General features: G+C 45.0%; 1 protein-coding gene across 14 annotated transcripts in view; it reads left to right on the top strand.

Annotated features, from left to right (window-relative positions):
- The window catches only part of CDK20 (cyclin dependent kinase 20), an 87,054-nt gene that overhangs the window by 45,763 nt on the left and 24,112 nt on the right, over nucleotides 1-17,179 (top strand). For 10 of the 14 annotated variants that reach the window (XM_045042543.1, XM_045042540.1, XM_045042535.1 and 7 more), the window contains 5 exons: nucleotides 1,084-1,242; nucleotides 1,698-1,908; nucleotides 3,470-3,648; nucleotides 3,726-3,853; nucleotides 7,881-9,470. In XM_045042543.1, coding sequence (XP_044898478.1) covers nucleotides 1,084-1,242; nucleotides 1,698-1,908; nucleotides 3,470-3,648; nucleotides 3,726-3,853; nucleotides 7,881-8,007 — 804 coding nt within the window. In that variant the 3' untranslated portion in view covers nucleotides 8,008-9,470. Of the gene's footprint in view, nucleotides 1-690; nucleotides 988-1,083; nucleotides 1,243-1,697; nucleotides 1,909-3,469; nucleotides 3,649-3,725; nucleotides 3,854-7,880; nucleotides 9,471-11,358; nucleotides 11,862-17,179 lie in introns of those variants that run through there. The other 4 variants (XM_045042544.1, XM_045042542.1, XM_045042545.1 and 1 more) reach the window with 4 other exon arrangements.

Genomic DNA, 17,179 nt, shown 5'->3' with positions numbered 1-17,179 from the left:
ATTAGGATGAGGCTTTTCAAAAATTTGAGGAAAAAAAGTTAAAAATAGAAAAAAAAGGTTGAGGCTTTTATTTTCACTTATTAGGTGAGCAAACATTTTCAAAGATTAGCATTGTAATAAGTTGGATGAGAAAAAGGTATTTTTTTGTACATGCATAAGAACATAGATTGAGCTCTTTTCAAAAATTGTTTTAAGTTTATCTTGTGAAAAGAGAGAGCGAGAGCACACATGTGAGCAGGGTGAGGGGCAGAGAGAGAGGAGAGAGAGAATTCCAAGCAGGCTTTGTGCACTGTCGGCCCAATGTGGGCTTGAACCCACAAACCGTGAGATCATGACCTGAGCTGAAATCAAGAGTCGGATGTTTAACCAACTGAGCCACCCAGGTGCCCCAGATTGAGCTTTAAAAAACAAATGTTTATTCACTTTGAAAGAGAGAGAAAGCATGAGTGGGGAAGGGGCAGAGGGAGAGAGAGAGAGAAAGAGCCTAATCAGGCTCCACACTGAGTGTGGCTCAATCCCACCACCCTGGCATCATGACCTGAACTGAAATCAAGAGTCACATGCTCAACCGACTGAACCATCCAGGCACCCCAGGTTGATCTTTTTTGAAAAGCTTGTTGGTTTTCTTCTGCTAAAAGTCTTCAGTCTGATGCTCTTTGACCTAATAAAGCCACTCTCGGGATCTCTCAGGAGGAAGTCCTCGTGTCGGTGCACAAAGCTTATGCACAGGAGTGCTCGGTGCTGCAGTGGCCAGAATTGTGAACAGCTCACATTTCCACCGCAGTGAGAGAAAGTGGAAGGTCGTGGGAAGTCTCCTCTGACAAGAAATAGTTCCGGGGAGTATTACAGGCAGAAAGGCCGTCTGCAGACAGCGCCTGAGTCTCACACAGAGAAGAATCACTGGAGGTCCTGCCCGGAGGCTGCAGAGAGCTGGCAGAGGGTTCCCTCTGGAGGCTTACCTCCTGTTCGGACGTTCCTGTTTCTGGTGTGAGGAGGTGGCATTGCCTCAGCAGGGAGGCGGGCAGGCAGCTGACCTCTGCCCTGGGGTGAGGCCACGTGCTGACCGTGGCCCTTGCCTTGCAGGTGGCCTGTGCCGAGGGCTTCCTGTATGCGCTCACAGTGCCCCAGCTGCAGCTGCGGTCCAGGACTCGCGTGTTCCCGAGCAGCCCCACCAGTCTCCTCTGCTCTCCTGACTGCCAGTGGGTGTTTGCTTCAACCCAGAACTCAGACCTGGGCCCGAAGGTCAGTGGTGGGCTATGTCCCTCGCTCGGGGGGCCTGGCTTTGTGCGCGTAAGGTGGTGGGGCCTGTGCCCAGGCTTGTGGATGCGTCTAGGAGGGTGGCTTCCGGTGCAGGACCAAGCCCGCCAACAGCACCGGCACCTTGACGGGATGGTCCAGGGACAGAGGAGGCATCTGAAGCAGACTGCAAGCAGATAGGAGAGGAAAGCAGAGGCATGCCAGGGACAGGCGCTGCCCCAAACCACCAGAGTCATTGATTCGGTTGTCCTGGTACACTGACCGACACGGGGCTGGTGGGCGAGGCGTTTCCCGCCAGACCAGACGGGCTGGTCCCAGCGTCTGGGGGTGCACAGGTGGTTCCGGCAACCCCGTAAGACAGAGTGAGGTCACTGGGTGTGGGTCTGCGGCGCTCCTGGGTGGTTGTCAGCGGCATGGGCCACATGATGGTGTTTCCCCAGGTGTTCCACACTCGCTCCCTGCTGTGTCTGGTGGAAGGTGAGCCTCCCGTCTCCACCACTCTACCCATCTGGCTGACCTCCAGAGCCTGCTGGGCCCCTGACGAGACAGCCAGGCTGATGGTGACGCACAGAAATGACAACGGCATGCAGCTGGTCATCACCACCTACGAGCTCAGGACCAAGCAGTCACGGGAAGGGGTAGACGTCGTGGGTAAGGATCCCCGTACCAGGACTGTCACCGTTGTGCTGTGGTGCTTCAAGCACAGATTGCTCAGGTTTCCTTCGGGCCACTTTTCTTCCCTCTCAGTGAATACAGTGGCCCAACAATTGTTTTGTTGTTTGTGATCATGTGTCCTGGCCGAGTGGCTGAGCACTTGCTGTGGGCAGGGCCCTCTCTGTGGCCCTGGAAGCCAGACAGTAACCGCTGGCCATGTAGTCTCGCCTCCTCACTGTCTTGTCACAAGTCTGACAAATGCACTCTTCTCAGTCCTCAGTGTGCACAGAGGTGACTAAAAGCCACAACCATTTCTTCCCCAAGGAGCTCCTAGGCCAGCAGGCAAATAAGGCCCACAGTCATCTCCTTTTCTGCCTTCTCTGTCTCCCAAACCACACGTCACTGTGCCTGGCCAGCCCTGTGGCCCTTAGCACTTTTTCTCTTATATTATGTTCATTTGTTTTCATATCATCATTTGACAATAAACTTTACTCTGAGCTTCCTAGCACCTCAGGAAAAAAGGGAAATGGGATGTGTAATATAATCCCTTGTCTGATACAAGCATGCATTCTTCAAGAGAGGTAATTTTTGGGGTGCCTGGGTGGCTCAGTTGGTTGAGCATCCAGCTTTGGCTCAGGTCGTGATCTCACAGTTCATGGGTTTGAGCCCTGCATCGGGCTCTGTGCTGACAGCTCAGAGCCTGGAGCCTGTTTCAGATTCTGTGTCTCCCTCTCTCTGTGCTCTTCCCCTGCTCATGCTCGCTCACCCTCTCTCCCTCTCTCTCAAAAATACATAAACGTTAAAAAAAAAAAAAGAGAGGTAATTTTTTTTCCTGGTGCTAAACACCATAAGGAAATGATCCAATTAATTGTTTTTATTTTTTTATTTTATTTTATTTTATTTTATTTTATTTTATTTATTTATTTATTTATTTATTTCCAGCGTTTATTTATTTTTGGGACAGAGAGAGACAGAGCATGAACGGGGGAGGGGCAGAGAGAGAGGGAGACACAGAATCGGAAACAGGCTCCAGGCTGTGAGCCATCAGCCCAGAGCCCGACGCGGGGCTCGAACTCACGGACCGTGAGATCGTGACCTGGCTGAAGTCGGACGCTTAACCGACTGCGCCACCCAGGCGCCCCAATTAATAGTTTTTAAATGAGGAACGCCACACAGTATAAAAGATAGTATTGTCAACAGCAGTTTTTCGCAGATGTTGTGAATGTCATAGTTCTCATGTAGCCACTCCTTACCTCACCCTGCCGTAGATGGGGAAGCGCGGGGGGCCCCATTCCCTGGAGGGTGTGTGTGCAGATATTGTCACTTCCACATGCATACTGCCTCAAATCTTTGTAGTGCTAGGGTGTTGGCATCGGTGTTGGAGAGCTGGTGAACGGGAGGCTCCAGGGGGTAAACGCTTGGGTTGGGATTGAACGTAGGCGTGACCACAAAAGTGCTGCTCTTTTCAGTGCCACGCACGGCATATTCGGTGAGGCCCGTGTGCTCCGGACCCCCAGCTGCTATCACAAGATGACTGTGTGTTTTTTCTTTCACAAAGTACAACAGATGGCAAGTTTCCTCCTGCCCAGCTCCATGATACCTCCTCACCTCATGAAGGGCCACGGCTCTCAGGTGATCCTGCTGGTGTCCGGGTCGGAGCTGGCGCTCTTCACCATCCACGGGGTGCAGCTGGCAGCCTTCCAGGACCACCAGAGGCCCATCACGTCCATGTGGGTGGTGAGTGTGGGCTTGCCTGTGTTGCACCCCCACCTGAAGAGCCCGTGGCCCCACCTCACCTGGCTTTTCATTTCAAGGACCAGAGCCGAGTCATCACCGCTTCCTTTGACCTATCCCTGCGAGTCTATGTGTGGAATAAAGAAACGAAGCCTCCCGTCCTCAAGAGCTGCTATCACCTGCTTGGGGGCTCCCACAGATGGGCCAGGTAACTGCTTCCACTTTCCTTCACAGTGGCCTCACCCAGCCTGCCAGCGGCATCTGTAAGGTGGCCACTGGAAAGGGTGAGACTGCGGCTTGGGTCTTAGCTCCGCCATTCCCTCACTGTCTGGGCACCCGAGGCAAGTCACTGCTCAGATGCTATTTCCTACTCTGCTTAAAAAAAAAAAAAAAGATGCTAAGCATCATGTACATTATCTCCTCTAATGTACAAAGCCACCACCTGAAGTTGGTGTTACCCACTTTTCCAGATGAAACAGGGGCTCTGGGATGTGGATACTTTGCTCACAGTCCCCCGGGACGCGTAGTGATGCCCAGGGGGGCCCAGCACCGCCCTGCAGTCCAGCTCTCACGTGATTCCGAAACCATATACCACGTACAGGTGGTGGTGGAGTCAGTGGGACTGAGATGGTGAAAGTCCCGAAGAAGGCAGTTTTGCTTTGGGTTCTAAAAGTAGTGTTTGGAATCACTTATGTTTCTTCTTGCCACAGTGAGTTCTACAAAGTAGACAGGCCGTGGATCTTACTCCCCCGGCCTGCTCATGACAAGAGCGCTGACAGCCATCAGTTACTTGGTATGAGGTCTGGGGTAAATTCGACCTCCTGGGGCAAACATCTTACCTTCGTAAATGAAAAAACATTAAGCCCAAAACCAAATATTTTAAAAACTAGATTTCTATAACCTACTTCATTTCTGAGTTTTCAGTTAGTTGTCATTCGAAGATAATTATCAAAGCAAACTCCTAATTAACACAGAAGAGTCTTCATTTTTAGTAAACAACTCAGCTTTCTGATAAGGTAAAGAATTAACTAGAGAGTCAACTTAAATCTTAACGACAACTGGCCTGTAAGTCGGTTTTAACCCTCTCTCTTAAATTTCTAAACAAACTGTACTGGACAGCCTGATGCTCTTTTTCTTATTGTTTTTTAAAGTTGATTTATTTATTTTGAGAAAGAGAGTATGAATGAGTGGAGGAGGATCAGTGAGAGAGAGAGAATCCCAAGCAGGCTCCGTGCTGTCAGCACAGAGCCTGATGCAGGACTCCATCCCATGAAATCATGAGATCATGACCTGAGGTGAAAGCAAGAGTTGGACACTCAACCGACTGAGCCACCCAGGCCCACTGCGCCCCCGCCCCCCCTCCACCAGACGCTCTCATTCTGAGAAGGACTTGGCATCTTCACAGTTGCTTCTTCACTCAGGATTCCTCCTTAAATTCCTTTGAAGTTTGAGGCCACGTTTACATCTGTAGGTGCTGTATTTTTGCTAGTTAATGCCCCAGTGCTGTTACCCCTTCAGGCCCCTGCCCTCAGCGTGGGGGTCTTGCGGCCTTGTGGTGCTGAGTCTGCGAGTGACCAGAGGCCTTTGCGACAAGCCTCTCAGGTGGGGGAGGTCCCGATTTATAGGCCGCAAACACTCGGACTGTCGGTGATGGCTTCCTTCTGCAGCGGCAGGAAAGCCTCTGTCTTCTGAGGGACACACAACACACACACTTGTCCTCATGGTTGCTGAAAAGAGGCTGGGTGGGGAGGCTGCCTGCCAGGGATTGTGCTCCCATGTCAGCCGCAAAATACACTTTTTGTCCTCTCTTTTCTGTACGCGTCTTTAAAGAATTCTCTACGTCATTACTGAGTGGTTAGAACAGCCTCTCACTGAAATAACACTGTTCTCAACTTAGCAGGCAAGTGGCATTTTTAGAAATTTCTTTTTTGCATGTCTTTTAAAACACATACCCATGCATTACACAACACATCCATTCACTGACATGACCCTGTTCTTTCATGCTGAGCACGTAGCACTCTTAGAATCTTCTTTTTCATATGTGTTTTTACACACTGAATTACATGGATGTAGAATGGTGAATACATCCTTCACTGAAATGACACCATTCTCAATGTGACAAGTAAGCAGGACACTAAGAAATATCTTTTTAAAAATGTGCTTTAGGGGTACCTGGGTGGCTCAGTTGGTTGAGCATCCGACTTTGGCTCAGGCCATGATCTCACAGTTGGTAGGTTTGAGCCCTGCACCAGGCTCTGTGCTGACAGCTCAGAGCCTCGAGGCTGCTTCAGATTCTGTGTCTCCCTCTCTCTCTCTCTGCCCCTTCCCCACTTGTGCTCTGTCTCTCTCTCTCAAAAATAAATAAATGTTGGGGCACCTGGGTGGCTCAGTGGTAAGTGTCCAATTTCGGCTCAGGTCATGATCTCACGGCTTGTGGGTTCGAGCCCCATGTTGGGCTCTGTGCTGACAGCTCGGATCCTGGAGCCTACTTTGGATTCTGTATCTCCCTCTCTCTCTGCCCCTCCCCCACTCATGCTCCATCTCCCTCTCTCCCCTTCAAAACAAATAAACATTAAAAAAAATGTAAAAATAAGTAAATATTTAAAAAATTAGAAAATAAATATAAATTAAAAAATAAAAATAAAAAATATGCTTTAATCAGGACCCTGGAATGAATCATGATAATGAATTATGCCCCATTCCTAATTGAAAACAGATTTCTCAGGAAATCCTTAGTTGAGTGGTAATTTCTCTTGGGGAGCTTCATTTGACAACAAGAAATCCTGTCATCTTGTTTCATGCTGTTCCCCATAAATTTTTTCCAGCATCTTTTGAATGCTGCAAGACATAACCAGTACTTTCTGAGAGCTTTTCAGTTTCCCAAAATGTTATCATCTGTGAATACCTACTGATTCTCTAAAGAAAACAGGGAAGACAAGTATGTTAAATATAAATTTACCAGCAACCTAGCTGCATACTCCCAGGTATCTACCCAAGAGAATAAAACTTATGTCTACACAGAGATTTGTACATGAATGTTCTTAGCTTTATTCAACATACCCCCAAAGTGCAAATACTGTGAGTGCCCACCTGCTGGTAAATGGATAGATTCAGTTGGGAATCTGACTCCACAGTGACAGGGAACAGCTTTTTGACACGGACACTGTGGGTGAACCACAAAAACATGCTACATGAAAGAAGCCAGATGTGTGAGACCACGTTGTGTGATTCCAGTTACATGACCCTTCTAGAAAAGACGAGTCTGTAGAAACAAGGCTGCCTGGGGCTGGGCGTGGGAGGGGATTCACTGCCAACTTGCCCCACGGATCCTCTGGAGTGATGGAAATCCAAACTGGATAGTGGTGATGGTTGCACAACTCTGCACACTTACTAAAAATCAATGGACAAAAAAAGACTAAGGAATTCTCTAAAGAGAGTAAGAAAGGAAGCAGATGCTGGTTCAACTTTTCGCCAACAAACCGTGAGGACCACTGGCTGACTGACTATGCTGCCTGCTTCCTGCCCAGCCCCAGTGTAGACTATCCAATGCTGCAGTTTTCTGAGTCTGGAGATGCCACCTTGCATTCTTGATACTAATTTCTAAGTTAAGTAGAACTTCAGTTGCTACTTAAACTCAGTAAGTCAGTGTGGAATTTGCTCCAAGCTAAAAGGTATTTCATAAAAGTCAGAGTGGCAGTGTTTTTAGAAGCAATCTATAGCCAGAAACAGCTTCTGCAGGAAACTCCAATCCCTTCTGTGGTTCGGTTGGTTTGGTTCTCTCGCCGGCTCATTCTCTGTCATGCTCAGAGCAGCACTGTCTGGTCTTTCTAGGTGAAGAGAACACTGTAGAAAACGATGGCCCCATTAGCTCCTGCATTTGTCTTTCACTGAGACTGGTCAGGAATTGATGGGCTGATTCTCACTTCCAGGGAAATGACTCTACCCCACCAAGATTGGATTAGATACCAGTTCTTCTCTATCAGGAGATGTTTCTAGACCAGCTGGAATCGTTGTGATTCAGGCAGCTACTGTCAGGAGGGCCCCAAGCTGTTATCCCCACTCCAGAATGTGATCATCTTGCTATCTGTTAGAGTGAACACAGGTCTCAACACAGATGGGGTGCGCTGGCTGGAGACGGTCAGGACGTTGCACTCCATTCTGTGTGTAAAGGCTTAGCTACTTAACCACATGTCTCTTCCTCAAGTTAACGTGCAACCTGTCCCTTCCTTTCGCAGTGGATTCACCCATGTGGAAGGCGACAGTATGAGCATTGTAGGTGTGGAAGCCAGAAACATTGGGACGAGTATTCTGAGGTCCTATTGCTTCAAAGTGCAGCGTGGCTCAGATGACTGCATCAATTGAAGATAATCTCACTTTGGTGAACAGCTTGTCTACATAGACTAAATGATGACTTATCACCAGTGAGACAGAAATGAGCAATTCTCAGATACCTGTTATGGACCAGGCACTGTGCTATGTGACTTTTTTTTAATCCTCACAAACCAGTTAAAGAGGTATGATGTCTCTGTTTTTCACATGAGGAACAGGACCAGTAATGGGAGAGTAACCCATTATTGGCCTGTTGTCCAGCTGCCACGCCACCTGCCTAAGCTTGTTCAGACTGTAAGTGGTAGAGAGGAGTGGATGCCAGAAGGCCCAAGTACAAGGGGCTGGGCTTGTACCATGATTATTTTGTTGTTAGATATGTAACGAAGTAAGGAAATGGTTTCCCCCCCATTCTGTTATGTGCTTTAGGCACACGTTAATAAATGGTTGTGTGGCACCACACTGCCCAGCTCTAGGGATGCCATTCTGTGTCTTGTACAGATGGCATCCCTGGAGTTGGTCCACAGGGAGGCCCTGGCTGCTTTGGTGGGTGGGTCACTGGGGTTCTCAGCTACAGGCAGCAGGGACAGAAAGCTAGGTAACTAACACCAAGAAAGCAATTTACTGGAAGGAGATAGAGAAGTGTGCCGGGTCAGTGGGGGGGGGGGGGGGGTGGCTGGAGAAACAGATCTGGAACCATAGGAAGCAGGGCCTGTTCCAGCAGTGTCTGGCCTACCGTCCCTGTTTTCCCCAACACTTCCACGCTGCTGTCACTGCATCTGTGGCACTGACACCGTCTGAAAACTTACCAGCTGCTTCTGGGGAAGGGTGACTTCAAGGCTAGGAACACCAGGATGTGAGTGTGATTTTCTGACTTTGCCGCAAGCCCCCACCATCCAGGCCAGGATGGGAGAGTCTGACCCTTTAAGCTTCAATAGAGCAGCTCCCAGTCCAGACTCACACTATGAAAAATTCTTCAAAACTAGGAAAAGTTCCTGAGAAACAGACAATGAGGATGAAGAGCTCGCTACCGCAGCCTGCCACTTCAGCTGTCCAGTACCGATAGCCCCTTGCCCAGTACTTGCATTTCACACCCAACATAGCACCCGTGTCCCATAGAAGCCCAGATGCAGTTATTTACCCAAGAGGAGAAGATCTGTGTCCTCCCCTTTTAAAATCTAAGGTTTGTTTTGGGATAATTTCACATTTACAGAAAAGTTGCAAAAACAGGGCAGTGGATCCCCATATATCTTTTGCTCAGCCTCCCCTCGTGTGAATACCTTACATAAGGTGGGCATTTGGAAACCCAGAGTCTTTGTCAGCTTGAAGTCAGAAGTCTCTGTTTGTCCCATCACAGTCCTACCGGGTGTTCAGCGGTCCTAGTGCATCCTGCTTACAGCCATGGGGGAAGGGAGAGGAGGCAAAAAATTCGCTGAAAAACACACACATGACACAGCAAGAAAGGAAATAGCTGTTCAGAAGATAAAGGGAAGATTCAGGTAAGTTGAGATAGAGGAGTTTTTGCTGAAGACATGGGAAAGGGGTTGGAATGTTGGCAAAAGAGGGGAGGTCTGATAAGGGACTGGTGAGGGTATAAGCCACCCGAGAGGCGTGGACATGTGATAGCTGGGGAAGCAGTGTGGTCAGTTCTTAGGGAAGGCAGCCCACCAGGGCCTCATGTGTGCTGGCAGCAGCATTAAATGGTGTCACATCTGGGTGTGGTGGCCCTGCCCAAGGACAGCTCTGTGGTATGGGAGGCTTAGGGAGAGAGTTGCCCTAACTCGAGCACAGGAGACTCTTGCAGAAACCATGTGTTGAGTCTGGCAGATGGGCTCCTTAGGGAAAAGCAACATCTATGAGGTGTGATGCCACAGCCTGGGGGAAACACAGGAAGTGTGTCCTGCTCCCAGGTACTCTAAATCCAAGTTCTGAGGCTTCTTTCCCTTTGAGGGCTGATGCTGCTGGGGAGCATGAGGGCCTTAGCAGCACCTCTGATTCCTGCCAGCAGGTAAATCGCAACCTTCCTCAGAGCCTCTGTTACTGCAGGTGCAATGCCCAAGATATTCTGTCTAAGTACAGAAAATACTGAAAAAAATTCCCTAGTTCTTGGCCACAGGTGACGTCTTAACAATTTATAAAATATTAATTACTAACTATAATAATGCCTTTTTAAAAAGACAGTTACCACAAACACAATCACTCTTAAAATTCACTTTTATTTTTTAAAGTTTATTTTTATTTATTTTGAGAGAGAGAGGAAGAGAGAGAGAATCGCAAGCCAGCTCCATGCTGTCAGTGCAGAGTCTGACACAAGGCTTGGACACACAAACTGTGAGATCATGACCTGAGCTGAAACCAAGAGTCAGGTGCTTAACTGACTGAGCCACCCAGGCGCCCCTAAAATTCACTTTTAAGTAATTGATGGGTTAAGTAGAAAGTACAAAATAACAAAATAAGAATGGAAGATAATTTTCTTAACTGGATAAAGGGGATACAAAAGAGCAAATATGCTTAATGATGAGTAGTCAGAAATGTTTCCACTGATGCTAGAAACAAGGTAAGTGTGACATTGGTCACCACCATAATTAAGTATTGCCCTACAGGGGGAGGAGTCAACATGGTGGAGAAGTAGGGGGACCCAAAGTTCCCTTGTCCCTCAAACATAGCAGTATTGAGGCCAGAAGACTTGGAATTCCAGGCTACAGAGTGACAAAAACATCTCCAGGGGCCCATGAGGATAGCTTGGCAGGCCATAGGTGCATGACTGTGAATTGGGAGAGAAAATGGACAGTGTAGGCATGGAGGGGAGGAATCCCCTTCGGTGGAGAGACAAAAGGAAGAGACTGTGTAGGATTGTATTTGGACAAAAGAAACGTCCAGACCATAGACTAGGGAACAGAAAAAAACAGAGAAGGAACAAATTCCTAACACAATCCAGGGTTGCAGGGCTTTCTCTGGACTGGGGTCTGCTGCCCTACACACGTGCCCTGGGGGAAGGGGGAGGCAGAGCCCAGCCCTGGGCTCAGTAGCCAGCTCAGAGGTGCAGTCAGAGAGAGGAGTCCTGTCCCCTGAGTGCTGTGGGAAGAAGGTATATAGCCTCCAAGGACAAAAGACCCTGCAGGTGCCCACCAGCCAGAAGCCCTTTGTCATCTAGCTGGGTGGAGTGGCACGACCCCAGAACCAGGGCTTGTGGAGTGGGATCCCTTAAGACATCAGGGTTTGAATCCCAGCCGAGTGCCTAGGAGGTGTGGGAGACTGTGGAGTGGGACAAACTGGCCTGTTTGTGCCCCCGCAGCACTGTGAGAACAACCTGAACAGAGTGGTCTGGGACACCCAGTCCGGGAAGGAGAGACTGGGGTTTCACCATTTTTCTCCCCATCCAACAAGGTGGGGCTTCAGGGAAGGGACAGCAGGCCCACAGTGGAGGCGGGACTCACCTCTACAAATTGTGCCCCTCCATGCCTGGTAACTGCGTATCTACAAGAGCGGGATTGATGCTGACAAATCAGACAGCCTCTCCTCCAGACCAGCACAGCCACCGACTCCAAGGCACTGTCATATATTGGTCCAGTGGTTTTGCATTTTCTGATATGATTATTGGTCAATTCTTATTATAGATTATATACATATATATTATTATTATATGTATACACATATATCATATGTATATATGTGTGTGTGTGTATACATATATATGTGTATATATGTATATGTATGTGTCTATATACACACACATTTCTTCCTCATTTCTTTCTTCCTCATTTCTTCCCTTCTCTTTTCTGGTTGTCCATTTGTTTAAGCAGACACTTTTAATCTAGTCTTTTTACACGTATTCTGTATCTCCTTTATTTTCCCCTCTCTCTCTGGATTAAACCATGTAGTTTCTCTGATTCTCTGCCTGGTCAATTTTTTTTTCTTTTCTTTTCCTCACCACCATCATTTCTCTCTTTCTATGGGATAAGGCTTCTTCCACCACCACCCCCCTTTTTAAAATTTTTCCAGGGTTACTTCAATGAACAAGTCAAACCACAACTGGTGGGAGATCCAAACCGCCACTATGAGAAAGAAGAGAAAGCAACCAGGTCACAACAACAGAGAGCATGCAACACACTCCAAAAACACCTCCTGAAGGGTCAGGCCCTGGACAGTGTATGACCCCTTTTTAATATAGTAGTGCTTGTAGGTGCAGGACACATAACAAGCTATTAAAACACATGAAGGATAGAAAACTAGCCCAAATGACAAAACGTAACTCTCACTAAAAATTCCAGGAAGAAATGGCAGCTAGAGAATTGCTCAAAACAGATAAAAACAATGTAACTGATCAAGAATTTAGAATAATAGTCATAAGCTTAATAGCTGGGCTTGAAAAAACATAGAAGACAGCAGAGAATCTATTGCTGCAGAGATCAAGGAACTAAGGCATAGTCACGACAAATTAAGAAATGTTGTAAATGAGGTGCAAAATAAACAATGCAATCACAGCAAGGATGGAGGAATCAGAGGGGAGAATAAGTGAAATAGAAGATGAAGTATGGAAAATGATGAAGCTGAGAAAATGCTAGACCATGAAGGGAGAATTAGAGAACTAACTGATTCAGTGAAATGTAATAATACCCATATCATAGGAGTTCAGAAGAAGAAGGAGAGAGAGAAAGGGGCAAAAGGTTTACTTGAACAAATTATAGTTGGGAACTAACCTAATCTGGGTAAGGGAGCATAAATCCAAATCCAGGAGGCACAGAGAATTCTTCAGAATCAACAAAAATAGGTCTTCAACACGGCATAACATAGCTAAACTGGCAAAAACAAAGATAAAGAGAATTCTGGAAGCAGTTGGGGAAAAACAGGCCTTAACCTATAAGGATAGACACATAAAGGTAGTAGCAGACCTGTCCACTGAAACTTGGCAAGCCAGAAGGGACTGCCAGGAAATATTCAATGTGCTGAATAGGAAAAATATACAGCCAAGAATCCTTTATCCAGCAAGGCCATCATTTAGAATAGAAGGAGAGATTAAGGCTTTCCCAGACAAGAACTGAAGGAGTTCATGACCACTAAACCAGCCTTGCAAGAGATCCTAAAGGACACTCTGAGTGGAATGCTGTAAAGACTACAAAGGACTAGAGACATCACCACAAACATGAAACCCACAGATAACACAGTGACATTAAGTCCCTATCGTTCAGTAATAACTTTGAATGTGCATGGACTCAATGCTCCAATCAAAAAACATAGGGTATCAGAATGGATTAAAAAAAAAAAGATCCATCTATATGCTGTCTACAAGAGACTCATTTTAGACCTGAGGACACCTTCAGATTGAAGTAAGGGGATGAAACACCATCTATCATTCTACTAGAAGTCAAAAGAATGCTGGAGTAGGCATACTTATATCAGACAAACTAGGTTTTAAACTGAAGACTGTAACAAGAGATGAAGAAGGGCATTATATCATAGTTACGGGGTCTATCCATCAAGAAGAGCTAACAACTGTAAATGTTTATGCCCCCAACTTGAGAGCACCCAAATATATAAATCAATCACAAACAAGTAATCTTATTGATAAGAATACAGTAATTGTAGGTGACTTTAATACTCCACTTACAACAATGGACAGATCCTCTAGGCAGGAAATCAATAAAGAAACAATGGCCTTGAATGGTACACTGGACCAGATGGACTTGATAGATATATTCAGAACCTTTCATCCAAGAGCAGCCAAATACACATTCTTGAGTGCACATGGAACATTCTCCAAGATAAATCACATACTGGGTCACAAAAAATGAAAATGAAAACATGACAGTCCAAACCCTTTGGGATGCAGCAAAGGCAGTGCTAAGAGGTAAATACGTTGCAATCCAGGCCTATCTCAAGAAATAAGAAAAAATCCCAAATACAAACCTAGCCTCACACCTAAGGGAATTAGTAGCAGAGCAGAAAAGAAAGCCCAAAGCCAACAGGAGAAGAGAAACAATAAAGATTAGAGCAGAAATAATATAGAATAAAAAAAAAACAGTATTACAGAGCAATGAATCTAAGAGTTTTTTTTTTTTGAAAGAATAAACAAACTGGATAAACCCCTAGCTAGACTTCTCAAAAAGAAAAGAGAGAGAACCCAAATAGATAAAATCATGAATGTAAGAAGAGAGATCACAACTAATGCCACAGAAATGCAAACAATTATTGAATATGAAAAATTATATGCCAACAAACTGGACAACCTGGAAGAAATGGACAAATTCCTAGGTGTCCACACACTACCAAAACTCAAACGGGAAGAAATAGAAAATTTGAACTAAATCAGTTATCAAAAATCTCCCAACAAATAAGAGTCCTGGTCCAGATGACTTTCCAGGGGAATTCTACAAGACATTTACAGCAGAGTTAATACATTCTTCTCAAGCTGTTCCAAAAACTAGAACTGGAAGGAAAGTTTCTGGACTCATTCTATGAAGCCAGCATTACCTTGATTCCCAAACCAGACAGAGATACCACTAAAAAGAAGAATTATCCCTGATGAATATGGATGTGAAAATTCCCAACAAGATACTAGCAAATCAAATTCAACAGCACATAAAAAGAATTATTAACCGTGATCAAGTGAGATTCATTCCTGGGCTGCAGAGCTGGTTCAATATTCACAAATCAATCAGTGTGATACATCACATTAATAGAAGAAAGGATAAGACCCATGTGATCCTGTCAACAGATTCAGAAAAAGCATTTGACAAAATACAGCATCCTTTTTAAGTAAAAACCCTCAAGAAAGTCGAGATAGAAGGAACATACCTTAACATCATAAAAGCCACATATGAAAAGGCCACAGCCAATATCATCCTTAATGGGGAAAAACTGGGACCTCTCCCCCTGAGATCAGGAACATGACAGGGATGTCCACTCTCACTGCTGTTGTTTAACATAGTGTTGGAAGTCCTAGCCTCAACAATCAGTCAAAAAATGAAATAAAAGGCATCCAAATTGCCAAAGAAGTTAAACTTTCACTTTTCACAGATGACACGATACTCTACATGGAAAACCCGAAAGACTCCACCAAAAAACTGCTAGAACTGATACATGAATTCAGCAAAGTTGCAGGATGTAAGATCAATGTACAGAATTCAATTGCATTTCTATACACCAATAATGAAGTGACAGAGAAATCAAGAAATTGATCCCATTTAAAATTGCACCAAGAACCTTAAAATCCCTAGAAATAAACCTAACCAAAGTTGCAAAAGATCTGTATGCTGAAAACTTTAGAAAACTTATGAAAGAAATTGAAGAAGACACACAGAAATGGAAAAACATTCCATGCTCATGGATTGGAAGAAAAAATATTGTTTAAATGTCAACACTGCCCAAAGCAATCTACACATTCAATGCAATCCCAATCAAAATCGCACCGGCATTCTTCTCAGAGCTAGAACAAACAGTCCTAAAATTTGTATGGAGCCACAAAAGACCCGAATAGCCAAGGTAATGTTGAAAAAGAGAACCAAAGTTGGAGGCATCACAGTCTTTAGCCTCTACTACAGACTTTAGCCTCTGCTACAAAGCTGTAATCATCAAGACAGTATCATATTGGCACAAAAACAGTCACATAGATCAGTGGAATAGAATAGAGAACCCAGAATTGGACCCACAAATGTATGGCCAACTAATCTTTGACAAGGCAGGGAAAAGTATGCATTGGAAAAAAGAGAGTCTCTTTAGCAAATGGTGCTGGGAGAGCTGGACAACAACATGCAAAAGGATGAAACTAGGCCACTTTCTTATACCATACACAAAAATAAACTCAAAATGTGAGTCAAAACTAAATGTGAGGCAGGAAACCATCAAAAACCCTAGAGGAGAAAACAGGCAACAACTTTTTTGGCCTCAGCCGCAGCAACTTCTTGACATATCTCTAAAGGAAAGGGAAATAAAAGCAAACATGAACTATTGGGACCTCATCAAGATAAAAATCTTCTGCACAGCAAAGGAAACAACAAAACTAAAAGGCAACAAATGGAATGGGAAAAGATGTTTGCAAATGACATATCAGATAAAGGGTTAGTATCCAAAATCTATAAAGAATTTGCCAAACTCAATACCCAAAAAACAATCCAGTGAAGAAATGGGCAGGCAGGAGACATGAATAGTCACTTTTTCAAAGAAGACATCTAGATGTCCAACAGACACATGACAAGATGCTCAACATCACTTCTCATCAGGGAAATACAAATCAAAACCACCATGAGATACCACCTCATATCTGTCAGAATGGCTAAAATTAACAACTCAGGAATGAACAGATGCTCATGGGGATGTGGAGAAATGGGAACCCTCTTGCACTGTTGGTGGGAATGCAAACTGGTGCAGCCACTCTGGAAACAGTATGGAGGTTCTTCAAAAATTAAGAATAGAATTATCCTATGACCCAGCAATAGCACTACTAGGAACTTATTCAAAGGATGCAGGAGTGCTGATTCATAGGGGCACATGTACTCCAATGTTTATAGCAGCACTATCAACAATAATCAAAGTATGGAAAGAGCCCAAATGTCCATCAACTGAAGAATGGCTAAGAAGATGTGATTTATATGTACAACAGAATACTACTTGACAATGAGAAAGAATGCAGTCTTGCCATTAGCAACAACGTGGATGGAACTGGAGGGTATTATGGTAAGTGAAATAAGTCAGAGAGAGACAGATATCATATATTTTCACTCATATATGGAATTTGAGAAACTTAACAGAAGACCATGGGGGAAGGGAAGGGGGAAATAGTTTCAAACAGAGAGGGAGGTAAACCATAAGAGACTCTTAAATACAGAGAACAAACTGAGGGTTGATGGAGGGGCAAGGGAGAGGAAAATGGGTGATGGGCATTGAGGAGGGCACTTGTTGAGATGGGGCACTGGTTGTCGTATGTAAACAATGAATCATGGGAACCTACTTCTGAATCCGAGAGCATACACTGTATGTTAGGTAACTTGACGATAAATTGTATTAAAAAAAAATTATTGCCCTGGAGGTGCTGATTAATTGTAAAATTTTTAAAAATTAAATTCTAAAAATATTAGAAATGGATGTTTGTTGTAATTTCCAAACAGTACCTTCTCCCTTAGAAACCTAAGAAAAGCATTAGAATTAGCAAATCAGCATGATTTGAAAATAATATTTGAAATCAGTGTAACATATTGAGATCAGTGTAATA

This window comes from Felis catus, chromosome D4 (assembly GCF_018350175.1).
Source record: "Felis catus isolate Fca126 chromosome D4, F.catus_Fca126_mat1.0, whole genome shotgun sequence".
Classification (NCBI taxonomy): domain Eukaryota; kingdom Metazoa; phylum Chordata; class Mammalia; order Carnivora; family Felidae; genus Felis; species Felis catus.
The sequence above is the reverse complement of the archived record's forward strand: the minus strand, read 5'-3'. Positions and strand labels throughout refer to the sequence as shown.